General features: G+C 56.2%; 1 protein-coding gene across 2 annotated transcripts; it reads right to left on the bottom strand.

Annotated features, from left to right (window-relative positions):
• Nucleotides 1-407: 407 nt before the first annotated feature.
• On the bottom strand, nucleotides 408-11,992 carry RHCG (Rh family C glycoprotein). Of its 2 annotated transcripts, none has more exons than XM_036443616.2 (11): nucleotides 11,724-11,992; nucleotides 7,396-7,582; nucleotides 6,567-6,717; nucleotides 5,871-6,018; nucleotides 5,168-5,334; nucleotides 4,146-4,283; nucleotides 3,814-3,950; nucleotides 2,796-2,920; nucleotides 2,468-2,541; nucleotides 1,806-1,898; nucleotides 408-712 (listed from the first exon to the last, which is right to left on the bottom strand). In XM_036443616.2, exons 1-10 carry the CDS (start codon nucleotides 11,908-11,910, stop codon nucleotides 1,830-1,832), a joined length of 1,383 nt encoding a protein of 460 aa, XP_036299509.1. In that variant the 5' UTR covers nucleotides 11,911-11,992; the 3' UTR covers nucleotides 408-712; nucleotides 1,806-1,829. The 2 variants fall into 2 exon arrangements, with proteins under 2 accessions (XP_036299509.1, XP_045439543.1); XM_045583587.1 differs by having other exon boundaries at nucleotides 409-712; nucleotides 1,800-1,898.
• Between the last annotated feature and the right edge of the window lie 15,167 nt (nucleotides 11,993-27,159).

Here is a 27,159-nt window from a genome sequence, read left to right on the forward strand (position 1 = left end):
CTACTCAGGGAACCCATTCTGGGCACGGGCACAGGAGGCACCATTTTCCCCAGGGGTGCATTTCTGGGGTGGCTCATGTGAAGTCAGAAGGGGGTCTTGGGGAAATGTACCCCAGCACCTCACGCTGAGCCTTGGGGGGGGGCCCCTCTGGGCAGGGGACCGGCTCCAGCACCCCAAATTCTTCCCCCTGAAGCCTGGGATCATTTTCCTGGCGGCGTGGATGGCAGCTTGGGGTGGGCAGTCAGGTCTGGGGCTGGAAGCCGGGTCTCTGCATCCTGTTCTCCCTCAAACTGTTGGCAGTATTCGCACCCGTGTTACAAAGAACGCCTACCACATTTATTCACAGAGGCTGCCATGTGCCTATGGCACAGAGAGGTCTGGGGGGAGGGGGGGCAGGGGCATGGGTGGTGCAGGCCGAGAACCCAGCCTCCGAGCTGTCACCCACGAGGGCTGGGCTCACCTCCAGGCTCAGCCCCGCTCCTGAGGCCACGGGGACCCCCGGTGGCCAGCTTCCTGCCATCGGAACCTGCAGCCTGTCCACCCGCTGTGTCCACACTGCCGCCTCCTCCTTCTCCATTTCCAGGCAGCGAAGGGGAGCGAGGGTGGTGGCACCCTGGGCCATGCCAGCAGACGGGGTGCTGTGCCCCTTGCCCTTGTGTGCCCAGCGTGGCCCGCACCGGCTCCTCCTGGGCACCAGGACTGTCTGTGGAGCCTGCAGGGAGAGAGCCAAGAACAAGGGGCCGCCGTCAGGTCCTGCCTGGCCCCGTCCGGCAGCTTTCCCTTTAAGGGTGGGTGAGCCCTGGTCACCGCTTGGCCTTTGTCTGTCCTCAAACCCCCAGGTCCTCTCCTGCCACCTCACTCAGCTCTTTCCAAGCGCTGGCCTCCAGGAGAGCAAACAATGATAACAACAGCTATGATAATAACCCAGAAAGAGCCGAAACCGGATTGGCTCAGTGGTAGAGCATCGGTCTGCGGACTGAAGGGTCCCAGGTTCGATTCCAGCCAAGGGCATGTGCCTTGGATGCAGGCACATCAACGTGTGTGTGTGTGTGTGTGTGTGTGTGTGGGTGGGTGGTCTCTGGAGGGTCAGATGCAGAAGGTGGGTGTGTCCCCAGAGAGGCAGGAAATGTTGATAGAAAAGAGGAGGGAAGCCGAAACCAGTGTGGCTCAGTGGTTAGAGCATAGGCAGCTGATCGACCTCTCTCTCTCTCATCGATGTTTCTAACTATCTTTCTCCCTTCCTCTCTGTAAAAAATTGATAAAATATATATATATATTTATATTTTTTTTTAAAAGGAGGAGGAAAGGAAGGGTCTTGCTTGAGTTGATGGACTGAATAGAAAAGTCATCCCCACTTTTATAAATGAGACTCAGGCCAGGCCAGCATGGCTCAGGGTTTGAGCATCTTCCTAGGAACCAGGAGGTCCCGGTTCGATTCCCGGACAGGGGGGAAACATGCCTGGGTCGTGGGCTCCATCCCCAGCAGGAGGCATAAGGAGGCAGCCTATCGATGATTCTCTCTCACCATGGATGCTTCTATTTCTCTCTCTTCCCCTCCCTTCCTCTCTGACATCAACCAAAATATATTTAAAAATAAAAGTAAAGGAGACGAAGTCCCTGGAGAGGAGAGAGCCTCTCTCCCACCGCCAGCGTGCCCACTCCCCTCCAGGGTTATATATCCTATCTCTTTGATGCTTTCTCTTTGCCCCTTTGCTGGTGGTATCTGATCCCCACGCCTGGGCTCCCCCTGGGAGCACCTGCACCCCCCACCGTCCCCCCCACTGACAAGCCACACTCACCTTCACCTGCTTCTCGCCTGCCCTGGGGGCTCAGGGCTCTGGTGCCTTGAGGGTAGAGTCCTCAGCATGCGAGGCAGCGTGCTTGGGCTCCTCAGGGACCTGCAAGAGAGAAGGCAGCTCAGAGGGGGACCCGGGGCTGGGAGGATGTCCCTGATGGAACTAGAACAGCCTGAGCAAATGGTGTGTGGCGGGCGCCACCTAGCGGTCATCGTGTAGATTGCATGCCGAGGAGCAGGGCAGTCTTGACTGTGTATCAAGCCCCAAGTTCACGTCCACCCCTGTCCAGGGTGCTGGGCACTACGGGGACGGAGCGATGGGAAGGCATTCGAGTGTTGTAAAAGGTACTCGAGAGGCTGATGACCCGGCCTGGGGGGGAGGGGGGGATTCCGGTTGTGCTGACCCCACTTGTGTGCCCAATGAGGGGCAAGACAGCATAATAAGCTCCCTGAACGGTAGGCAGGCAGCTCCAAAAGTGAGGGGAGGGCCCTAGCCGGTGTGGCTCAGTGGATAGAGCGTCGGCCTGCAGACTGAAGGGTCCCAGGTTCGATTCCGGTCAAGGGCATGGACCTTGGTTGCAGGCTCAATCCCAGGCCCCAGCTCAGGGGATTGGGGAGACACTGTGCCAGGTGGCGGGGGTTGGGGGGGGGGGGTAAGTCCAGAGAACTCACCTCCCAGTAGACAGCATCCTCAAAGCAGTTCTCATCCGAAGCTTGGCCCCAGATGGGTAATTTCAAAATGCCTCCTAAGGAACGTCAGAGGTCGCCAGAGGTCACCAGAGGTCAGGACCCACTTCCTCTCGGCCTAACCCAGCCCTTTCCCTCAGTGGGGGCAGCTTCTCCAGGCCTATGTCCACGAGGGCAGAGTCAAAGGGTCCTGGTGGCTCCCCGCTGACCTCGGGTACAAGTTCATGGACGCCCCGACCACAGAGCGGCCACACGGCCCCCCCCCCCGCCCCCCCCCCCCCCCCGCCGCCGGGGCCCAGCCACCCCCACTCACCCACAAAGAGGCCGCCCACCAGGGCCATGGCCAGCGACACGAAGATGCCCGCGGCCTGGAAGCTGCCCTGCAGGCTGGGGGACCAGTCCGTCTTGAAGCCCTCAAGGTCAAAGGCGTGGGCCAGCCTGGGGTGGAGACAGGAGACAGGAGGCGGGTCAGGGCCCCTCAGGGAGACCACGGAGCCACGTGCTGCCACGCCACAGATGGGAGCAGGCTAGTGCTCAAGAAGCCCCGGGCCTCAGCCTTGCCATCTGCAAAATGGGGGCATCGGGGAGACCAGCCGGCTGCAGGCGTTTGTGGAAGGACAGAGCTTGGAGAGAGAGAACCATGAAAAAGGGGTCATCCAGCACCCCCCCACACACACACACACACACACTGAGGATGTGCCCACAACCAAGGTACATGCCCTTGACCAGAATCGAACCTGGGACCTTTCAGTCCACAGGCTGACGCTCTATCCACTGAGCCAAACTGGTTTTGGCCCTTCCTTTAAAAAAAAATTATATATATATATATATATATATATATAATATATATATATATATATATGTATATATATATATATATATATATATATCTTTATTGATTTCAGAGAAAGAGAGGAGAGAGAGAGAGATAGAAACACCAATGATGAGAGAGAACCATTGATCGGCTGCCTCCTGCATGCCCCCCACTGGGTACTGAGCCCGCAACCCAAGCATGTGCCCTTGACCGGATTCGAACCTGGGATCCTTCAGTCCACAGGCCGACGCTCTATCCACTGAACCACGCTGGCTAGGGCTGTGCCCTTCCTTTTTAAAAATACATACTTTGATTAATTTCAGAGAGGAAAGCAGAGGGAGGGAGAGAGAAACATCAATGATGAGAGAGAATCGAGGATCAGCTGCCTCTTGCACGCCCCCTATTGGGGATTGAGCCCACAACCCTGTCATGTGCCCTGGCTGGGAATCGAACCGTGACCTCCTGGTTCCTAGGTTGACGCTCAACCCCTGAGCCACGCCGGCCAGGCCATACGTACCCTTCCTGGCCATAAACTCGACTGTTGGCGCAGGCCGCCGTCACGGCACCTACAATGCCGCCTATGATGCCAGGCATGCCATGCAGGTTGTGGATGCCACACGTGTCCTGGATCCGGAGGCGGGACTCCAGGAACGGCTGGGGGGAGCGGGGAGGAGAAAGGTGGGGCTGCTCAGGCCCAGAGCTGAGGCTGGGGGTGTGGAGGCCAGGATCCTGAGGGTCCCAATACAGAGACCCAGGATTCTCCAGCCTCCTGCCTCCCATCCTCCCTCTGCACCCCCCCATCCCCGCCGTGATCAGGAGCGGTGACTCCAGGGTGCTCCCGGGCCTCACCGTCAGGTACACGAAGCCCAGCGTGGACACGATGCCGCAGATGAAGCCGACAATGAGCGAGCCGTAGGGCATGAGCATCATCTCGGCGGCGGTGCCCACGGCCACGCCTCCGGCCAGCGTGGCATTCTGGATGTGCACCTGGGCGGGGTGGAGAGGATGGGCAGAGCAGACAGGAAGTCAGTCCTCTGGTTCTCTGCATCCCCATAGCGGGCGCGATGATCCTCGATGATCCTCGTGCTGCTGGCCTCACAGAGTCCTGGGCAGCCGCACCCCTCCCCAGGCCACGCCCACAGGCCACGCCCCAAACAACGCCCCAGGCCACGCCCCCCGCAGCTCACCATGTCCAGCTTGCCCTTCTTTAAAAAATATATATAAATATATATATATATTTTATTGATTTTTTACAGAGAGGAAGGAGAGGGATACAGAGTTAGAAACATCCATAAGAGAGAGTAATCTATCAGCTGCCTCTTGCATGCCCCCCAACTGGGTGCCATGCCCTTGACCGGAATCAAACCCGGGACCATTCAGTCTGCAGGCTGACTCTCTAGCCACTGAGCCACACCGGTTTCGGCTGCTTCTGGGTTCAGGCCACTCCCCCAGGCCACGCCCTCCGCAGCTCACCATGTCCAGCTTGCCCTTCTTGTGCACCCCTCCCCAGGCCATGCCCTTACCGCACAGGCCACGCCCCAGGCCACACAGCCCAGGCCCCAGGCCACGCCCCTGTCAGCCCCAGGCCACGCCCCTGTCAGTCCCAGGCCACATCCCTGTCAGCCCCAGGCCACACCCCTGTCAGTCCCAGGCCACATCCCTGTCAGCCCCAGGCCACGCCCCTGTCAGTCCCAGGCCACATCCCTGTCAGCCCCAGGCCACGCCCCACCACACAGGCCACGCCCTGGGCCACGCCCCCACAGCTCACCATGTCCAGCTTGCCCTTCTTGTGCAGCGCACCTCTCCCCAGGCCACGCCCCTGTCAGCCCCAGGCCACGCCCCTGCTCGCACAGGCCACGCCCCCAGCTCACCATGTCCAGCTTGCCCTTCTTCTGCAGCGCGCTGGACAGCGCCACCGCGGTCAGCACGCAGGCCGCCAGGGAGCAGTAGGTGTTGATGGCCGCTCGGTGCTGGGCGTCCCCGTGGTTGGACACGGCGGAGTTGAAGCTGGGCCAGTACATCCAGAGGAAGAGGGTTCCTGGCCAGACCGGACCGGACGGGGCAGGGGGTGGGGGGAGAGGCGTTAGATGGGTGGGCTGTTTTCTGCCCCTGTCACTGCACTCATGCTGGGGGCTTTTCTTTTTTTTTATATATATATTTTATTATTTTTAAATATATATTTTATTGATTTCTTTACAGAGAGGAAGAGAGAGGGATAGTTAGAAACATCAATGAGAGAGAATCATCCATCAGCTTCCTCTTGCACCCCCCCAGGGATGTGCCCACAACCAAGGAACATGCCCTTGACCGGAATCGAACCCTGGACCCTTCGGTCCACAGGCCGACGCTCTATCCACTGAGCCACACCGGCTAGGTTTTAGGAGACCAGAGTGGGTGGCTGGCATGTGTGTTCTCTGGAATGAATGGGGCACAGGGAGGAGATGGAGCACCCGCCGTGTCCCCAGTGCTGGGGTATCTGCCTGGAAGGGTCTGCGAGCAATCTCCTGTGGCCCCGCCCCCACCATGGCGGCCCTCGGCCATGACGTGGGCCCTCACTCCGTACGGCGGCCTCACCGATCATGGCAAAGAGGTCCGAGTGGTACACGGCGCTCTGCCTGGCCTTGCTCTGGTACAGGTTGGGCCGGTAGAGGATCCAGGTCACCGTGAGCCCAAAGTAGGCGCCGAAGGTGTGGATGGTCATGGAGCCCCCCGCGTCCTTCACCTTGGGTCCAAGGGGGGGCCAGTCAGGCTCTGATGCCTTCTCCCCTCTCCCCCCACGTCCCCACGCCCTCACCACGCCCCCACAGATAGTGCCCTGCTGTCTCTGACTTCACCATGGGATGGGGGTCTGGGGCTCCCACCGACCAATCCACTGGGGAGGGGAGAGATCGGGGATCCCCGGGCCCCATCCATGCCCCTGCTCCCACTCTGGAGACAAAGACGCTGATTTCAGAGGGTCATACAGTGGTCGGCAAACTCATCCGTCCACAGAGCCAAACAGCAACAGCACAACGGCTGACATGTCTTCGGAGAGCCACATGTTTTCAACGTAAACTTCTTTCTAGCGCCACGTCTTCGACACAGACCCACCCAGGCCGTGGTGTTTTGTGGAAGGGCCACCCCCAAGGGGCCAAAGAGCCGCCTGTGGCTCTCGAGCCGCGGTTTGCCGACCCCTGGGTGAAGAGACTTGCCAAGGTTGAACTGAAGCCAGCGGGCACGGCTCCCCAAGCTCCCCTGCCACCTGCACCCCCATCAGGACCCCCTGCTCACATTCAGGAGGCTGAGCAGGATGAACTCGTTCACGGAAAAGAGAGTCACTTGGAAGAGGGTCATGATGAGCAGCTGGACCGGGCTGACCTTGCCCAGGACCGCCCCGAAGGCCACGCACACGGAGCCCACGCAGAAGTCGGCGTTGATGAGGCTGTGGGGAGACAGGCCCGTGTGTCAGGACGAAGCACCCAGTCCCCCGCCCCTGGGAAGGAGCCGCTGAGGTGTCCCTGCAGCCTCAGAGGCAGGGGGACGGGGAGGGAAGACACCCTTAGAACTACCCACCCCTCCTGGACACTCGCTGATCAGGAAGCAGAGAGTGTGTGTGTGTGTGTGTGTGTGCAGGCTCCAGGCTCGGGTACCCAGGTTGGATGAATAGGGATGGGATCAAAGCCCCCAAACTCCAAGACCCCGTCCACGGGCCCACCCCACCACGCCCCACCACCCAGACACCACCCTGGCCCTGCCTCTTACACAGGTCCCGCCCCCAGCCTGTCACTCACTCAGGTTCCGCCCCATCCTGTCACTCACTCAGGCCCCGCCCCAGCCTGCCCCACCACCCAGACACCACCCTGGACCTGCCTCTTACACAGGCCCCGCCTCTCCCCAAGACCACGCCCCTCACTCAGGCCCCGCCCCCAGCCTGCCCCACCACTAAGACACCACCCCTGGACCTGCCTCTTACACAGGCCCCGCCCCATCCTGTCACTCAGACCCCGCCCCCCAGCCTACCCCACCACCCTGACACCCCTGGACCTGCCTCTCTCCCAGGCCCCGCCCCTCCAGAGGCCCCGCCCCTCACCCACCAGGCCCCGCCCCTCGCCACACTCACTTCTCCACGCCCACGAGGATGTAGCCGCCCTGGAAGGAGTGGAACCAGCCCTGCATCAGCAGCGCCCACTGGATGCCGAAGGCCGCCAGCAGGAAGTTGAAGCCCACGGAGCTGTAGCCGTAGCGCTGCAGGAAGGTCATGAGGAAGCCGAAGCCCACGAAGATCATCACGTGCACGTCCTGGAAGCCTGTGGGGAGGGTGGTGCCGCTGCGGGTGACGCCAGTTCTCCCTCATCAATGGCGTTTCTCTCTCCCCGTCTCCCTGCCTCTCAGAAATCAATAAAGCCGAAACCGGTCTGGCTCAGTGGATAGAGCGTCGGTCTGCGGACTGAAGGGTCCCAGGTTCGATTCCGGTCAAGGGCATGTACCTTGGTTGTGGGCACATCCCCAGTGGGGGGCGTGCAGGAGGCAGCTGATCGATGCTTCTCTCTCATTGATGTTTCTAACTCTCTATCCTTCTCCCTTCCTCTCTGTAAAAAATCAATAAAATATATAATTTTTTTTTTTTAAGAAAAGAAAGAAGGCAGAGAGGTCCTGGTGCCCATTGCAGCCTGGCCACGGTGGTGGTGGGGGGGCAGCTACGGGGTACGGGCACACAGCAGGGTATTGGCAGGGGAACGGGCACGCCAGCTGATGCCGGAGAGCTGTGGGTCTCGCCCAGTACGGGGCCCTGAGCACAGACAGCCGCCCGCCCCAGCATCCCATCGACTCTGTGTCTTCCCGTATTTCGTGGGCCGTCACGCTTCCCACTGCGGTGGGGACACGGATCGGATGTGTGCGGGGCGGTGTGCCTGGCGCTGTGGTTATTCTTGGGAAGAACAGACGGGGTGGGTGACAGACAGACCGGGGGAGAGGCGTGCAGCAGCGGGAGGTGACATCTTCAGACAACAGCAAGGGGAGGGGGGCTGGCGGGACTGTTGACAGGGAAGTGGGAAGAGGTTGCAGGTGGGAGGGAGGTGCTGGGGCTGGTGCTGGCTGTGGGGGTCTGAGAGGACCCCGTTTGGGGGGTAGGGAGTTGGGGGGGGGATGGGCAGGGTGGCATGAAGGAGTGGGGTCCAGCTGTGCACGTGGGAGCTGGGGTCTGAGACTGGGCAGGCCTGCAAATACAGAGCTCTGAGTCAGAAAGGGAAAGCAGCCGAAACCAGTGTGGCTCAGTGGATAGAGCGTTGGCCTGCGGACCGAAGGGTCCCTGGTTCGATTCCGGTCAAGGGCATGTACCTTAGTTGTGGACACATCCCCAGCGTGGGGTGTGCAAGAGGCAGCTGGTCAATGATTCTCTCTCATCGATGTTTCTATCTCTCTGTCCCTCTCTCTTCCTCTCTGTAAAAAATCAATAAAATATATATATATTTTTAAAAGAATGGGGGAGGGGCCTTTGAAGGAGAGGGGTGTCAGCTACCTGGTGGTATGAGGACCCTGGGGGCAGAGACAAGGCTGAAGAGGAGGGGGGAAGGAGAGATGGGGTACACCCCTGGATACGTATGTGGCTGAGAGCCGGGACATGGAGTCCTCCAATTCCCATGATTCCCTCTGCCTGTCCCCTTCCCTCCTGTCCTTCTCCCTGCCTCTGTGGGTGCCCTGACCTCCCCCAGACCCTGACCCTGTCGAGGGCTGTCTGTCCCCCGCACCTGAAATGCTTTTATTTTTTTAAATATATTTCTTTCTTGATTTCAGAGACGATGGGAGAGGGAAAGAGAGAGAGAAACATCAATGATGAGAGAGAATGATTGATTGGCTGCCTCCTGCACACCCCCTGCTGGGGATTGAGCCCCAAACCCAGCATGTGCCCTTGATTGGAATTGAACCTGGGACCCTATCCACTGAGCCAAACCAGTCAGGGCTAAAATGCTTTTGATAGTAATGGCTTAAGCCATGGCCTGGGTGGCTCAGTTGGTTGAGTGTCGCCCTGTGCACTGAGAGGTTGCTGGTTCAATTTTTGTCAAGGGCACACACTGGTGTTGGGCTCCATCCCCAGTTGGGGGCGTGCAGGAGGCAGCTGATCGATGGCGTTTCTCTCTCTCTCTCACCCTCTCCCTTCCTCTCTCTCTGTTAAAAAAAAAATCAATTAAAAATAGTAATAGTTTGAAGCCAGTGGCCATGGACAACAGGGGGGTGGGGGCATATGTAGGGAGGGGTTTGGGATGGGAATGGGGGGAATGAAGACAATTATGTGACACCATAAACAATAAAAAAATAAAAATAAAATTCTGGAAAAAAGAATAGTAATAGTTTGAAAGTTTGGACTGCACAACCTTCAAGGACATAACCCCTGATCTGTCTTGCTTTCCAGGTTTTCGGTGCACGTTTAGTGAGCGGATCCAACCAAAGCCCAGAAATATGCCTGGCTCTTTTAAAAAATATATATCTATTATTTATTTTTTATTTTTTTTTTACAGAGGGAGGGAGAGGGATAGAGAGCCAGAAACATTGATGAGAAAGGAACATCCATCAGCTGCCTCCTGCACACCTCCCACCGGGGATGTGCCCGCAACCAAAGTACGTGCCCTTGATGTGAATCAAACCCGGGATCCCTGAGTCCGCAGGCCGACTCTCTGTCCACTGAGCCACACCGGCCAGGGCGAGCCTGGCTCTTTCGCCATTGCTCCATCCTGTTAGCTACCGTTCCTCTTTATCTCTTTCAGCTTTGCGTTCACTGAGTTCGAGACTTGCTGAAGGTCAGTGGAAGTTGGTAAGACACCCCTCCTGCCCACTTTCCCCTCAGCCTGGCGGGGGGCGGGGAGTGGGGGTGGGGGCAGGATCAAGCAACCTCTCCATAATAGATTCTCTCAACCTGGGGTCCCTAAGGGGGCAGGATGGCCCGCTGGCTGCAATCCTCAGAGCTGCCGCCAGGGGGCACCAGTACACAGCTGCTCTCACTCTCCTCCTGTGCACCGGCTTCCTAGCTCACTCTTCCCTCCCAGCAAAGTTCTCAGAAATCTCCAAAATCTGAAGACGAAGTGTCCCACGCCGATGGGCCATGGCAGCTTGCTTCCCCTCTGCTGCATGGGCACAGAGGAGTGGTGCCCCCAAAGCTGCCTGGGTCCTGCCCCTTCCGACCTCCGCAGGCCAGCCCAGCTTAAATTCCTTCCTTTGGGGACTGCAGGCCAGGCCCCTCAGTTCCCCCAAGGCTCTGTGCCCATCTCGCCCACACTCAGGGCCATCCGCAGAACCGTGCCCTTGCTGCAAATTCTCTTGAGGACATAGCCAGGGGCTGGCAATGCCACGGAGTATGGGGAGGGGAGCAGGTGGGCTGCAGGGGGCGTGGCTTCATCCCGCAGGTGCCACTGGCCAGCTGAGAGCTTTGGGCAAGTCTCTAAGCTCATTTTCTGCACCACAACACGGGAACAAATGCCAGCCAGAGAGCATTTACAATGCAAAAACCCTTGTGCCTAAACCAGTTTGGCTCAGGGCCCAGGGGAGGCGAGGCGGGGGGGGTGGTGGAGGAGCCTGCAATGGAGGTACATGCCCTTGACCAGGAACCAAACCTGGGACCCTTCAGTCCTCAGGCCGACTCTCTATCCACTGAGCCACACCGGCTAGGGCCCCTGGTACTGTTTCCAAAAGGATAAAAAAAAAAGGCGTTTGCACCTCTGGCCATTTCTCCAGCGATTCCTAGAAGGGAGCGTGCCTGAGCGGGGCGGGGCTCAGGCCGTGGGCGCTTCTTCTCCGAACGCGCCCTGGTTCCCAGCTCTGCCAGCTCTGCGCCCAGCTCTGCACCCTCTGCGCCCAGCTTTGCGCCCTCTGCACCCTCTGCGCCCAGCTCTGCGCCCTCAGCGCCCAGCTCTGCCCCCTCTGCGCCCTCAGCGCCCAGCTCTGCGCCCTCAGCGCCCAGCTCTGCCCCCTCTGCGCCCAGCTCTGCCCTCTCTGCGCCCTCAGCGCCCAGCTCTGCCCCCTCAGCGCCCAGCTCTGCCCCCTCTGCGCCCTCAGCGCCCAGCTCTGCCCCCTCTGCGCCAAGCTCTGCCCCCTCTGCGCCCTCAGCGCCCAGCTCTGTCCCCTCTGCGCCAAGCTCTGCCCCCTCTGCGCCCTCAGCGCCCAGCTCTGCGCCCTCAGCGCCCAGCTCTGCCCCCTCTGCGCCCTCTGCTCCCAGCTCTGCGCCCTCAGCGCCCAGCTCTGCCCCCTCTGCGCCCAGCTTTGCCCCCTCTGCACCCTCTGCGCCCAGCTCTGCGCCCTCAGCGCCCAGCTCTGCCCCCTCTGCGCCCTCAGCGCCCAGCTCTGCGCCCTCAGCGCCCAGCTCTGCGCCCTCAGCGCCCAGCTCTGCCCCCTCAGCGCCCAGCTCTGCGCCGGGAGGGGACGGGCATCCGCGGGCCCGCGGGCCTGGGCGGCACTCACTGGGGTAGCGATAGTAGAATTCGTTCTCCAGGTCGCTGGACAGGTTCCCCGGCTTCTTCGCCTCCGTCCAGTGGGCATCGGCGTCGGGGCTGTAGCGCACGAACACGCCGAAGAGGACCACCATGGCGACCTGCAGCAGCAGGCAGGCGAGCGGCAGCCGCCAGCGCAGGTTGGTGTTCCAGGCCATGCCGCCGGGGGACCCTGGCCGGGCGGGGCGCGCTGCGGGGACCCCTGGCCGCCGCCGCGGGGACTCGGGCAGCCAGGAGCGCTGCGGCCGGAACCCGGCGCTCGGAGGCGGACTGGCTTTTAACACCCGGGCAGGGGCGGGGCGGGGCGGCCCCAGGGAGTGGAGGAACTGCTGACCCAGCCGGGGAGGGGACCCTGGGCCCGGCTCCCGCCCTTCCCCACCCCCCGCACCCCCTCCGGTTCCCTGCCTCGGGGGCCCGCGCTGGGAAAAGGAACCGCAATGGGAACAGGGCCCACAGGCCAATGAATGGGTAGGGGCGCTCTGACCTCTGTGGAGACCCCAGCATACCCGGTGCCAATGCCCCCGCCCCCCTTTTATTTTATTTATTTAAAAAATATATATTTTATTGATTTTTTTTTTTTTTTTACAGAGAGGAAGAGAGGGATAGAAAGCTAGAAACATCGATGAGAGAGAATCATCGATCAGCTGCCTCCTGCACACCCCCCGCCCCCACCAGGGATGTGCCCGCAACCAAGGTCCATGCCCTTGACCGGAATCCAACCTGGGACCCTTCAGTCCGCAGGCCGACGCTCTGTCCACTGAGCCTCACCGGCTTTGGCCCTTTTAAATATTTTTATTGATTTCAGAGAGGAAGGAAGAGGGAGACAGGAACATCCATGAGGAGGAGAGAGAATCATGGGCCGGCTGCCTCCTGCACGCCCCACACTGGGGATCCAACCCACAACCCCGGGGCGTGTGCCATGACTGGGAATCAGACCGTGACCTCCCGGTTCCTGGGTCAGTGCTGAACCACTGAGCAACACCAGCCGGGCAGAAGTGACGTCTTCTTTATAGCTCTCTGCCCTGCCCACAGCACAGTGCAGGTGAGGGGCGGGCACTCTGGAAGGATAGAGGAAGGGATGAATGTGTGCATGAATGTGTGTGTGTGTGTGTGGGGGGGGTGACAAAAAGCAAACAGATGGCTAAGTCAAACATGTAGTATGTTAGAGCGTGAGCAGTAGTTGGCATCAGTGGCTAAAGCAGAAGCAAGCACTCTCCTAGGTAGTTGAGGGCTTGGGGGCCGAGGGAAGGAAGGGGGCATGGGGTGATCCAGGTGGGCTTCCTGGAAGAGGTGAGTCGGTCTGGGCTTTGCAGAGCCATGACGAGGTCGACCTTTCCCCTTTGCCCTCTGGATTTTTTTTTTTTTTTTTTCCCTCTCACCTGCCTACTCCTAGAGATTCTAGGCCACCTCCCCAGCCCTGCCCCGGGGATGTTGCTGACCATCAGGAGGCTGGATTTGTGGGTTTGTCCGCCTGAGACTGGGGTTCAGGAAACCGGTCGCTCAGGTTGATGGGGCTGGGCGGGGGTTTCCCCAGGAAGCCAGCCGCTTCCTCCCAAACGTGGGTGCCGACAAAAGTGGAGATGACAGGGAGGGTGACAGGCAGGATGGGAGAGAGCGACAGGGCGTCAAGCCATATGGACGGACAAGGGGGTGGGGGCTGAGAGTCAAGGCATTCAGATTATCCTGCTTTTTATTTTTATTTTTTTAATTAATTGCTTTATTTTTATTCTTTTTTTATTATTCTTTTTTTTAAAATATATATTTTAAAAATATATATTTTATTAATTTTTTTACAGAGAGGAAGAGAGAGGGATAGAGAGTTAGAAACATCAATGAGAGAGAAACATCGATCCGCTGCCTCCTACACGCCCCCCCCTCCCACAATGGGGATGTGCCCGCAACCAAGGTACATGCCCTTGACCGGAATCGAACCCGGGACCTTTCAGTCTGCAGGCCGATGCTGTATCAACTGAGCCAAACCTATTGATTAAGGTATCACATATTTGTCCTCAACCCCCCATTCGAATCCCCCACCCCCCCAGATTATCCTGCTCTGAGGGGGGGTCTCCCCACTCCAGGCCCTAGCGTCACCCCCAATTTGGTCAGAATTCATAACCTGCCTGGGCCTCATTCCCTCTGTCTGCAAATGACTATTCCCAGCAGGCCCCGCCCACGGCCCTGATATGGCATGAAGCTCCAAGGAGAACATGGGCCCTGGCCGGTGTTGCTCAGTGGGTAGAGCGTCAGCCTGCGGACTGAAGGGCTCGGTGTTTGATTCTGATCAAGGGCACGGACCTCAGTTGCAGGCTTCTCCCCCCGCCCCAGACCCTGGTCGGGGCTCATGCAGGGGGCAATCAATCGATGTGTTTCTCTCACACCAATATTTCTCTCTATCTCTCTTCCACTCTCTCTGAATATCAATGGAAGAATATCCTCAGGTGATGATAAAAAAAAAAAAAAAAAAAAAAAAAAAGAGCCGAAACCAGCTTGGCTCAGTGGTAGAGCGTCGGTCTGCGGACTGAAAGGTCCCGGGTTCGATTCCAGTCAAGGGCATCTGCCTTGGTTGCGGGCACATCCCCAATGGGGTGTGTGCAGGAGGCAGCTGGTCGATGTTTCTCTCTCATCGACGTTTCTAGCTCTCTATCTCTTTCTCCCTTCCTCTCTGTAAAAAATCAATAAGAAATTTATTTAAAAAAAAAAAAAAGGAGGAGGAGGAGCAGGAGGAGAAAGAGGAGAGGGGGAGGAGGAGGAAGAAAAAGAAGGAGAAGGAGAAGGAGGAGGAGGAAGAGAAAGAGGAGGAAGAGGAGGAGGAAAAGAAGGAGAAGGAGAAGGAGGAGAAGGAGAAAGAGGAGGAGGAGAAGGAAGAAGGAGGAGGAAGAGGAGGAGGAGAAGGAGGAGGAGAAGGAGGAGAAGGAGAAAGAGAAGGAGGAGGAGGAGGAGGAGGAGAAGGAGGAGGAGGAGAGGGAGGAGGAGGAAGAAGAAGGAGGAAAGAGGAAGAGGGGAGGAGGAGGAAGAGGAAGAGGGGAGGAGGAGGAGGAGCAGAAATGTGGTACCTGGACTCAGAGGCTCTAGGGGGCCAGGGTTCAAGTCCCAGCCCTACTGCTTTCTGGCTGGGTGACCTTGGGCAAACTGCTTACCCTCTCTGGGCCTCCATTCCCTCCGTGACAGTCCCTCCGGAGGGAGGTGAGGGCTGGGTGACTCTGAGGCAGCTCGTGGGCATGAGGCCCGGCTCAGGGAATGGGTGACTCCATCCCCAGTGGGCGTTCGGAGGAAGTGGCAGCTCTGGTTTGCGCTTGGGAATGAATGGGACCGTCCGCGGGGAGATGCCATAAATAGCACAGGGCTTGCCTCCGTGATGGAGAGCAGAGGTTTCCAACCGGCGAGTCACGAGAACCTTTAAAACATGCAGGCCCGCCGGGACCAGTTTAGCTCAATGGATAGAGCATCGGCTTGGGGACTGAAGGGACCCGGGTTCGATTCCGGTCAAGGGCATGTACCTTGGTTGTGGGCACGTCCCCAGTAGGGGGTGTGCAAGAGGCAACTGATCGATGACTCTCTCTCATCGATGTTTCTAACTCTCTATCTCTCTCCCTTCCTCTCTGCACAAAATATATTTAAAAAAAAATAAAACATGCAGGGCCTCGCCCTGACTGGTGTGGCTCAGTGGAGAGAGCGTCGGCCTGCCGACTGAAAGGTCCCGGGTTCGATTCCAAAGAAAGGCGCATGCCTGGGTCGCTGACATGATCCCTAGTAGGGGGTGTGCAGAGGGCAGCGGATCAGTGTTTCTCTCTCATCGATGTTTCTAGCTCTCTCTCTCTCTCCCTATCTGTAAACAATCAATTAAATATATATATATGTGTGTATATATATATATATATATGAAATTCAATAAATCTAGGAGCTTTTTTCATAGCAACATAATTTTATTTATTTATTTTTTAAAAATATATTTTATTGATTTTTCACAGAAAGGAAGAGAGAGGGATAGAGAGTTAGAAACATCGATGAGAGAGAAACATCGATCAGCTGCCTCTCGCACACCCCCTACTGGGGATGTGCCAAGGTCCATGCCCTTGACCGGAATCGAACCTGGGACCTTTGAGTCCATAGGCCGACGCTCTATCCACTGAGCCAAACCGGTTTCAGCAGCAACATAATTTTAAAAGAATATGTTTTTGTTGATTTCAGAGAGGAAGGGAGAGGGAGGGAGACACGGAAACATCAATGATGAGAGAGAATCATGGATCAGCTGCCTCCTGCACGCCCCCTTCTGGGCATGGAGCCCACAACCTGGGCATGTGCCCTTGACTGGCATGGAACCTGGACCCTTCAGTCTGCAGGCCGACGCTCTATCCACTGAGCCAAACTGGATAGCCCAGTGGTTGGCGAACTCATTAGTCCACAGAGCCAAATGTCAACAGTACAACGACTGACATTTCTTCGGAGAGCCACATTTTTTTTAAACTTAAAACTTCTTCTATAATGCCACTTCTTCAACATAGACTCGCCCAGGCCGTGGTATTTTGTGGAAGAGCCACACTCAAGAGGCCAAAGAGCCGCAGGTGGCTCTCAAGACGCGGTTTGCTGACCAGGGTGCTAGGGCCTCACCATTTTTTTGAAACCTTGGGGAGAAAACCATGGACACAGGGTGGAACGCAGCAGGACGATCCAAGCTCCAAGGGAGGAAGAAAGGAGGGTGAGAACCACGGGGCTTGGGCACGGCCTGGCAGGCACCATTGGGCAGGCCTCTGCGTAAGACCTGGGCACAGACACAGACCCTGAATCAGCCGCGTCTGCCCAGCCCTGTACTCGGGGCCACTGCCTTGTCTGGGAGGCAGTGGCACATGATGGTCTGGGCGTAACCCAGCCAAGGCCAGCATCCTGGGAGGGCTGGGTCCGTGGAGCAGACGGGCAGGTCAGGAACTGAAACCGGTGTGGCTCAGTGGATAGAGCGACAGCCTGCGGGCTGAAGGGTTCCAGGTTCGATTCCGGTCAAGGGCATGTACCTTGGTTGTGGGCACATCCCCAGTGGGGAGTGTGTAGGAGGCAGCTGATCGATGTTTCTCTCTCATCGATGTTTCTAGCTTTCTACCCCTCTCCCTTCCTCTCTGTAAAAAATCAATAAAATATATATTTTTAAATATATATATTTTATTGATTTCAGAGAGGAAGGGAGAGATAGAAACCCCAACGATGAGAGAGACTCGTCGATTGGCTCACTGGAGGAAGTTTTAACAACAGGTCGTTGTGAGAGTGAAGATCGCTGAGTCTGGGATTAACATGTCGACAAGGCCTCTCCCCACGCGTTAGTCAGATGACAGATGGGATTTGGGGCTCGTGAGGCGGGGCTGAGGGATGGGAGTGGTCACAGAACCTTCCAGGTGCACAGTGTGCCTGAGCGTGACCTTCCTGACCTCCGGGCGCTCTTAAACCCCCTCCTCTGGTTCCTATGCCAGCCAGCCAGATTTCTCTGGGGATGGAAAGACAGGATGCATTCACAGGAAGATGGGAACCAGGTGGCTCAGTAATACCTTGGGGTCTGGGCGGTGTGGCTCAGTGGTTGAGGTCAAGGTTGGATTGGGCACATGTTCAGATTGTGGATTTTTGTTTTTGGTTTTTGTGTTTTTTTTTAAAATATATTTTATTGATTTTTTTACAGAGAGGAAGAGAGAGGGATAGTTAGAAACATCGATGAGAGCCAAAGCCGGTTTGGCTCAGTGGTAGAGCTTCGGTCTGCGGACTGAAAGGTCCCAGGTTCGATTCCAGTCAAGGGCATGTACATTGGTTTCAGGCACATCCTCGGTAGGGGTTGTGCAGGAGGCAGCTGGTCGATGTTTCTCTGTCATCGACGTTTCTAGCTCTCTATCTCTCTCCCTTCCCCTCTGTAAAAAATCAATAAAATACATTTTTTTAAAAGTCTTTAAAAAAAAAAAAGAAACATCGATGAGAGAATCATCAATCAGCTGCCTCTTGCACACCCCCTACTAGGGATGTGCCTGCAACCAAGGTACATGCCCTTGACCAGAATTGAACCCGGGACCTTTCAGTCTGCAGGTCGACGCTCTATCCAATGAGCCAAACCGGTTTCGGCTATAAGTTTTTTTTATTTATTTTTTAAATAAATTTTTATTGATTTCAGAGGGGATGGGAGAGGGGGAGAGAGAGGAGCATCAATGATGAGAGAGAATCATGGATTAGCTTCCTGCACGGCCCCCTTACTGGGAATCAAGCCCACAACCCGGGCATGTGCCCCGACCGGGAATTGAACTGAGACCTCCCGGTTCATAGGTCGATGCTCAACCACTGAGCCACACCGGCCCGGCCAGCCTCTGCCATAGCGACGAGACAGCTGCGGCCAGGGAGGACTTGCCGAAGGCCCCCAGGTATCATCAGCTCCGGACTAGCCCCCCCATATTCACAGTCATCTTCCTCTGGTTCTGGGGGGGTCACACTTGGGCGGTCGCCAGGGGTGACCCTGTAACGTGTCATCCAAACCAGAGCGGGGAGAGAGGGGGCCATTATTATTAATAATTACACCAGGGACAGCAGGTGTAAACACGGCCGCCCCGGGCTAATGGGCCGCCCTGGCACCCTGGCGTGACAGCTCCGTGCCACCCTCCTGCCCACCAGGAAGGCCTTGGCTGCAAAGAGGAATTGGATGGCCAGCCGGTGTGGCTCAGTGGTTAGGTACCTGGTGAGGGGCCAGGGGGCCAAGCAGCCGTCGTGAGGGTCCCACCTTCCCGGGGGTGGAGGTGGGGGTGGGGGTGGGGTTCAGGGTGCCCAGGCCTGGCCGCTCTGTCCCTGGGCTCCCTCCCCAGCTGGGCCTGTGTTTGCACAAACAGAGGCCCGTGTGTATGGTCCGCACCCATCCCAGGGCCTGAGGCCTGCCCGGCTCCGCAGGGCTCCGGTTTCGAGTGCTTCCCTCCGGGCAGAAGCCACTGACCCGAAGCTGTCCCCACCACAGCGCTGGGACACGGGCCGGCCGCGAGCCATGGGGCAGAGGTTGCTCCTGGCCTGGTCGCTGGGTCCCAGCAGAAGCTTCTAGGATGCCAGGGCCCGGGCTGGCTGAAGGCTTTGCTCCCCCTCCCTCCCACCTCTGCCCTCTCCCAAGAGTCAAAAGCATCGCGAACGTCAGGATTGTGGGAAACTGCAGGTCCGGCTTCTGCAGGCCTGTGAGGGGCCCGGTGGCTGCCTTAAAAAAAAAAAAAAAAGCCGAAGCCGGTGTTGCTCAGTGGATAGAGCGTCGGTCTGTGGTTGGAAAGGTCCGGGTTCGATTCCGGTCAAGGGCATGTACCTTGGTTGCGGGCACGTCCCCGGTGGGGGGTGTGCAGGAGGCAGCTGGTCGATGTTTCTCTCTCATTGATGTTTCTAACTCTCCCTCTCTCTTCCTCTCTGTAAAAAAATCAATAAAATATATATATATATCAGCTGCCTCTTGCACACCCCCTACTGGGGATGTGCCCGCAACCAAGGTACATGCCCCTGACCGGAATCGAACCTGGGACCCTTCAGTCCCCAAGCGGACGCTCTATCCATTGAGCCAAACCGGTTTCGGCAATAAAATATATTTTTTTTAAAAAATGCTTACATAGACGCCTGTCCCAAACCCGACACTCCAATACTCCATGCTGGACACCCCACTCCTAGAAGGCAGGGATCTCAGGGTGTGTCTGCTCCCGCCCCTCCCCCCCTTTCCAGATGGGGAAACTGAGGCCCAGAAAGGGGACGTGTCTAGCCCTGAGGTTCCCTGCGAAAGAGGCTCAGAGCCTGGGACTGAAGGAGCCTCGTCTGGTCTCAAGCCCCTGGCCCCTTCCCCTCCCCCCTCCTTCCCCCTCCCTTCCCCCTGACTCAGTTTCCTGGGCTGGAAAGGGGAGGACGCCAGGCAAGGACCTGGCTCTTTATTTTTTTATTTTTTATTTATTTTTAAAATATATTTTATTGATTTTTTTTTTTACAGAGAAGAAGAGAGAGAGTCAGAAACATCTATCAGCCGCCTCTTGCACACCCCCTCCTGGGGATGTGCCTGCAACCAAGGAACATGCCCTTGACCGGATTCGAACGCGGGAACTTTGAGTCTGCAGGCCGACGCTCTATCCACTGAGCCACACCGGTGTCGGCAGGACCTGGGTCTTTAAAAACCCTCCCCCCAAGCAGAAGGAGTGAGTGAGCAGTCAGCCCTGGAGGTGACCTTGGTATGAGGGGGTTGGTGGTGGCTTGGCAGCAGAGATTCGATCCCCGAGATAAGGGAGTCTGCGGGGGAGGGGAGGCAGCCAGCTGAGACTATCGCTGGGGACAGGCAGCCACCTGTTCCCAACCACCTGCCCACCCAGGAGGGTAGAGAGAGGGGGGCGGGGTGGGGAGGGAGGGAAGGGGAAGGCATGGGGTGAGGACCAGCCAATAAATGTCGCCTTCCCAGCCCTGGCTGGTTTGGCTCAGTGGATAGAGCGCCGGCCTGTGGACTGAAGGGTCCCGGGTTCGATTTTGGTCAAGGGCACATGCGTGAGTTGCAGGCTCGATCCCCAGTAGGGGGCGTGAGGGAGGCGGCCGAGCCATGATTCTCTCTCCTGCACCCCGCCCCCCCCCCCCCACAGGGGATGTGCCTGCAACCAAGGTACATGCCCTTGACCGGAATCAAACCTGGGACCCTTCAGTCAACAGGCCGACGCTCTATCCACTGAGCCAAACTAGTTAGGGCTATTAGTATGTTTTTTGTTTGTTTGTTTTTTTAATATATTTTATTGATTTTTCACAGAGAGGAAGAGAGAGGGATAGAGTTAGAAACATCGGTGAGAGAGAGCCATCCATCAGCTGCCTCCTGCACACCCCCCACTGGGATGCGCCCGCAACCAAGGTACATGCCCTTGACTGGAATCGAACCTGGGACCCTTGAGTCCGCAGGCCGATGCTCTATCCACCAAGCCAAACCGGTTAAGGCTATTAGTATGTTTTTAAAACATATTTTTATTGCTATCAGAGAGGGAGAGATAGAAATATTGACGATGACAGAGAATCATGGATCGGCTGCCTCCTGCCTGCCCCACACTGGGGATTAAGCCCAGAACCTGGACATGCGCCCTGACCGGGAATCGAACCATGACCTGCTGGTTCCTAGGTCGATGCTCAAACCCTGAGTCACGCCGGCCGGGCAATCTAGGCATCCTTCTTAGCACAGTGCGTGGCCCATGGTTAAGCACCATCCAACCTTCGCTGACTGTACCTAAGCTGTTGTTTTCTGCGTCTAAGCCACTGCTGACACCTGCGTTTCAGGATGGCTGGCTGCTGAGCCCACAGGTGCCTGGACAGTCACGTTCACGGTCCAATTCCAAGAGGAAGGCAGGAGAAGGTTGGGCCAGGTGAGCCGGAACGCAGGGTGTCACCGGGCACAGACACCTGCCCCTCCCGCCTGCCCTGGGCTGCGGGCGGGTGGTGGTGGGGATCCAGGCCGCATCCAATTCCATCCATCCCCGCGGTGCGATCCGGAGGGTGACTCAGAGGGCCGGCCGTGTTTGGACAAGGCCGCTGTGTCTCATGTGTGCTCTGTGTCTGCCTGTGGGTGTGGGTGGCTTTTCTCTTTCCTCTCTCCCTTGTCTCGCCTATGCACATGGCACTTAGTCTCTGGGAATCTTTTTTTTTTTAATATATGTTTTTTATTGATTTTTCACAGAGAGGAAGAGAGAGGGGTAGAGAGTTAGAAACATCGAGGAGAGAGAAACATCGATCAGCCGCCTCCTGCACACACACACCCCCCCCCACACCGGGGACGTGCCCGCAACCAAGGTACATACATGCCCTTGACCAGAATCGAACCCGGGACCTTCCAGTCCGCAAGCCGACGCTCTATCTGCTGAGCCACACCGGTTTCGGCAGTCTCTGGGAATCTTGAGGATCAAGGAATCATGGGGTGAACCAGGAGGTCACGGTTCGATTCCCAGTCAAGGGCACAGGCTCTGGTTGCGGGCTCAATCCCCAGGAGGGGGCGTGCAGGAGGCAGCCAATCCATGATTCTCTTTCATCATGGATGTTTCTTTTTAAAAAAATATATACTTTAAAAAAATACATATTTTATTGATTTTTTTTACAAAAAGGGAGAGAGATGGAGAGTTAGAAACATCGATGAGAGAGAGTCATCGATCAGCTGCCTCCTGCATGTCCCCCACTGGGGATGTACTCGCAACCAAGGTACATGCTCTTGCCCGGAATCGAACCCGGGACCGGAATCGTCCTCAGGCTGACGCTCTATCCACTGAGCCAAACCGGCTTCGGCAAGATATACTTTTTATTGAGTTCAGAGAGGAAGAAAGAGGGACAGAGAGAGAAACATCCATGAGGAGAGAGAATCATGGATCGGCTGCCTCCTGCACGCCCCCTACTGGGGATCAAGCCCACAGCCCGGGCCTGTGCCCTGACTGGGAATGGAACCGTGACCTCCTGGTTCATAGGTCCATGTTCAACCACTGAGCCACGCCGGCTGGGCTCATCATTGATGTTTTTATCTCTCTCTCCCTCTCTGAAATTAATAATAAAAATATATTAAATCATGGGGGCCTGGGGCTAAGGGGATCCTACCCGTTGAACTCTGGGAGCATCTGGAGAGAAGCTTTCATCATCAGAGATGTTAAATTTCCTAGGGGCCGGAGGGAAGATGGTGGCTAGGCTGGCCTGAAAGAAATTCAGCCCTCATTTGTCTGATCTGATGAATGCAAATAATGCTTCCGGGCGTTTAAAGCAAACGCAAATGCCTCTAAGGGCCGGGCAGGTAAATGAGGGACTGAAGTGACCACATGGAAGGGCACACAGGACAGAACGGATGGACGGATGGACGGACAACTGGAGCCGCTGCTGCATGGAGCCTGATGCTTCCGTTTGGAACTACGGCCCCAGGACCCAGCCAGCCGCGCCGAGGGTTCCAGAGAAGGCGGAACTCAGGGTTTCCTTTCTTTTCTTTTAAAAAAAATATATTTTATTGACTTTTTTACAAAGAAGAAGGGAGAGGAATAGAGAGCTAGAAATATCGATGAGAGAGAAACATCCATCAGCTGCCTCCTGCACGCCCCCTCCGGGGGATGTGCCCGCCACCAAGGTACATGCCCTTGACCGGAATCGAACCCGGGACCCGTCAGTCCGCAGGCCGACGCTCTATCCACTGAGCCACACCAGCTTCGGCTCAGGGTTTCTTTTTAAAAATATATATATTTTATTGATTTTTCACAGAGAGGAAGGGAGAGGAATAGACAGAAACATCGATGAGAGAGAATCATTGACCAGCTGCCTCCTGCACACCCCCTATCAGGGATGTGCCCGCAACCAAGGTGCATGCCCTTAACCGGAATCGAACCCGGGATCCTTCAGTCCACAGGCCGACGCTCTATCCACTGAGCCACACTGGCTTCGGCTCAGGGTCTCTTCTCATGAAATCTCCAGCTACCACAGCGTGTGCTCGCAGCCCTGCTCGGCGGCCAGGCCCTCGTCTGCCTCTGCCCCAGCTCCTGCTGGGCTGCCTCCCCGGGACCTTCCTCTTGTCCTTGGGCTCCCACGTCAGGGAGTGTGGCCAGCGTTCCGGGCCATTTCTCCGGGGCCCGGGTGAGGGGTTCCTGGGCTTGAAGTCGTCCTGATAAGGCAGGCCTGGGCCACGCCTCACTGGCTGCAGCTCGGCTTGCTCTCCCGGATGGAAAAGGAGGGCAGGTCTGCTGGCTCTGGCCTGGCTTAGTTTGTGGGGCCAGGCCGGTGGGCGTGGAGTGTGGGAAGAGGCAGTAGCTTCTAGGCCTCAACTATCAGGATCAGAGATGAGGGGAGCGGTGGGGGAGAGGAGGGAGGGAAAAGGGGGAAGAGGTAAGCAAGCGCCGCCAGCTTACTCCCTACATTTTTTATTAAAAAAGTATATATAATATTTTATTGAGTTTTTACAGAGAGGAAGAGAGAGGGATAGAGGGTTAGAAATATTGATGAGAGAGAAACATCGACCAGCTGCCTCCTGCACACCTCCTACTGGGGATGTGCCCGCAACCAAGGTACGTGCCCTTGACCGGAATCGAACCTGGGACCCCCCACCCCCCACCCCAGTCTGCATGCCGATGTGCTATCCGCTGATCCAAACCGGTTTTCGGCTATTTTATTTTGCTTTTTAAATATACTTCTTGATTGATTTCAGAGAGGAAAGAAGAGGAAAAGAGAGAGAGAGAAACATCAATGATGAGAGAGAATCATGGATCGGCTGCCTCCTGCATGACTCCCACTAGGGACTGAGCTCAACCCAGGCCTATGCCCTTGGCCGGAATGGAACCTGGGACCCTTAAATCGGCAGACTGACGCTCTATCCACTTAGCCAAGCCGGCTAGGACCATTTTTATTTTTATTTTTTAAAGCTTAGAAGAGTCATAGTTCCCTTCCCCCCCTAAATAAATAAATAAATAAATAAATATCTATCTATCTATCTATCTATCTATATATATATATATATATATATATAGATATAGATATATAGATATATAGATATATAGATATATAGATAGATATAGATATAGATATAGATATAGATATATATGGATAGATAGATATAGATATAGATATATAGATATATTTTTTTTTTACTAGAGGCCTGGTGCACGAAATTCATGCACTTGTGTGTGGGGGGATTCCTCGGCAAGGCCTGCACCCTCTTATAGTCCAGGAGCCTAACACTAACACTCCCCCCCCCCCCCCCCCCCACACACACACACTATCCAGTTCTGTTAGAACTTGGGGGTTGGGCCAGCTCCAGATGCTCCAGTGTGTAACCAGGGTGTAACTAGACTGGTCTAGTCCAGCCTCCTCATTGTAGAGATGAAAACACGCAGGAGGACAAACAACCCCAGGAAGATGAAAAAAAAAAAAAAAATTTAAAGAGACAGAGTATAATGCAACGTAAGCGCCCCAAGAGGGGAGCTATTGTGATGTCATTATTTCTCTCATCGCTGTATGAGGGTCATGCTCTGCTGCACACGTGTCAAACACAAGGCCCGCGGGCCAAATCCGTCCCGCCAGGCCTTGCAATGTGGCCCGCACCGCGCTGTCATCAGTGCACTCCGCTGCGTTTCCATCACAGTGACACTTTATGACTGTTCAGTAAACCATTCGGCCCGCGATTTAGGCTGGATTTTAGAGTTTGGCCCCTTCTCTGATTGAGTTCGACACCCCTACAGTCTGCTGGCATTTAACTTTTTTTTTTTTTTTTTTAAACAGGGGGTCTCACTGGGCCCTGCAAGTGAGGGAGCTGGTCTTTGCCCTAAGCAGAGTGAGGTTATCACCCCCATTAAAGAAAGGGTTTCGGCCTGACCAGTTTGGCTCAGTGGATAGAGCATCGGCCTGCGGACTGAAGGGTCCCAGGTTCGAATCCGGTCGGAGGCCAAAGTACACTTGGTTGCGGGCACATCCCCAGTGGGGAGTGTGCAGGAGGTAGCCGATCCATGATTTCTTTCTCATCATGGATGTTTCTATGTCTCCCTCTCCCTTCCTCTCTGAAATGAATAAAAATATATTTTTTAAAAATGGGATCCTTCACCCCAGGGAATTTGTCTCCATGGGAGGCCCAACTATGATAATTCCCAGACATCTGCTTTTCACACCCAAACTAAGGACAAGCAGTTGGTGGGGTGGGGGAGTTTGAGGGGGGAGAGTTTTCATTGCAAACTGGGATGTATAGGCATCAGAGCCTTTCAGTGAAAGGTGGCTGCTACCGCCCTCTGGTGGCGAATCTAAAAAACCAAGGGAATTAAAAAACCTGATGAACAATATTAACTGATAAATATAATAGAATCAGAGGTATGGGAGGGGAGTGGACTGACGATTCTCGAGGGGGAAGGAGAGTGGGGGTGCGGGAAGAGACTGAACATAAACTGTGCACCTATGGATGAGGACAATGGGGGGTGGGGAAAGGGCAGAGGGTGGGGTGGGAACCTGGTGGAGGGGAGCAATGGAGGGGGGAAAAAAAAGAGGAACATTTGTAATAGTATGAACAATAAAGATTTACTTTTTTTTTTAAAGAAATATACAAATGGACAGAAAATTCGGAGCTCTCACTGCATGTGCTGTTATATACAGTCTTTTTTTTTAATGTAACATTATAAAAAAAAAAAGCTATTTAAAAAAGATACACATGAGGTCTTTCTCCTAGGGTACCATTCCCATTCGAGATCTTTCCAATTTTTCTCAAGTCAAAGCAACTCTATGGATCTGATTACCTCATTCAAAGAAACTCCTCTAAGTTAACTTGGCCAAAGGGAGTGAACTTCTCTATTTTAATAATTTTACTTAAATTACAGAAAATTAAAGTCCTCACATTTGATTCTACCCCATAGGAAGTCTAGGGTGGCTTCAACCTCGTGCCAGTGGTCAGCAAACTCATTAGTCAACAGAGCCAAATGTCAACAGTACAATTGACTTTTTTTTTTTTTGAAAGCCAAAGTTTTTAAACTAAAACTATATAGGTAGGTACATTGTTATTAACTTAATTAGGGTACTCCTAAGCTGGCCTTTGCTAAAAACTCTATGTGGCTCGGGAGCCGCAGTTTGCCGACCACTGAGTCCTAGTCGGGTTCCTGGAGGCCCGCAGCGCACCTGCGCACAATCGCCCGAAGGCACACACCTTCCCAGGAGGGAACTTTACAAGATCTAGCACCACCCCTTTAAATTTTAAAACGAACCCCCTGGCCAATCAGCGTTAAGTTCTTCCCCGAAACACGGGCCCCCGCCCACAGACACGCCTTCCGCCAATCGTGCAGAGGCTTGCCTCCAGGCCCTCCCAATCAGCGCCGAGGAGGGCCGGGCGCACACGTCCCTTACGTCAGACCGGGGGCCAATAAGAGCTGTGATTGGGCGCTGCCTCCGCCAATAGGAGTGTTTCCTGGAGAGCGCGGGAGCCTTTTGAGCCGAGTCCCGGGGAGAGATAATGGCGCTGGTTCCCTGAAGCGGGGTCTGGGGGAGCCCGAGCCCCGCGGGAGCGGCGGCGGCGGCGGCGGCGGCGGCGGCGGCCATGGCCTGTTGTCACCACGTCATGCTGCTGCTGGACACGGCGGGCGGCGCCGCTGTCCGGAGCCCCGTCCGCCGGGCCGCCCTGCGCCTGCTCCTCTACCTCAGCCGCCGCTTCGGACTCGCGAGGGTCCGCTGGGCCTTCCGGTTCTTCGACTCTGAGGGGGCGCGCGGCCGGCCGTCCCGCGTGTCCGACTTCCGCGAGCTGGGCGCCCGCTCCTGGGAGGACTTCGAGGAGGAGCTGGAGGCGCGGCTCGGGGACGGCGCTGCCGCCGGGGCCCGGCTCCCCGGCCCCGCGCCCCGGGCCGCGCACACGCACGCCGCCCTCATGGAGACGCTGCTCGACTACCAGTGGGACCGGCCCGAGATCACGTCGCCCGCCAAGCCCGCGCCGCGCCGCCGCG

The sequence above is a fragment of the Pipistrellus kuhlii genome, unplaced genomic scaffold (assembly GCF_014108245.1).
Source record: "Pipistrellus kuhlii isolate mPipKuh1 unplaced genomic scaffold, mPipKuh1.p scaffold_m20_p_194, whole genome shotgun sequence".
NCBI lineage: Eukaryota > Metazoa > Chordata > Mammalia > Chiroptera > Vespertilionidae > Pipistrellus > Pipistrellus kuhlii.

What these genes read in the sequence shown, in the direction of transcription:
- RHCG (XM_036443616.2), bottom strand. Translation starts at nt 11,910, where the DNA reads ATGGCCTGGAACACCAACCTGCGCTGGCGGCTGCCGCTCGCCTGCCTG. An exon ending in GGACCTCTTTGCCATGATCG is followed by an intron (nt 5,335 to 5,870) that starts GTGAGGCCGCCG and finishes CGGTCTGGCCAG; the next exon opens with GAACCCTCTTCCTCTGGATG. An exon ending in CGAGTTTATGGCCAGGAAGG is followed by an intron (nt 2,921 to 3,813) that starts GTACGTATGGCC and finishes TCTCCACCCCAG; the next exon opens with GCTGGCCCACGCCTTTGACC.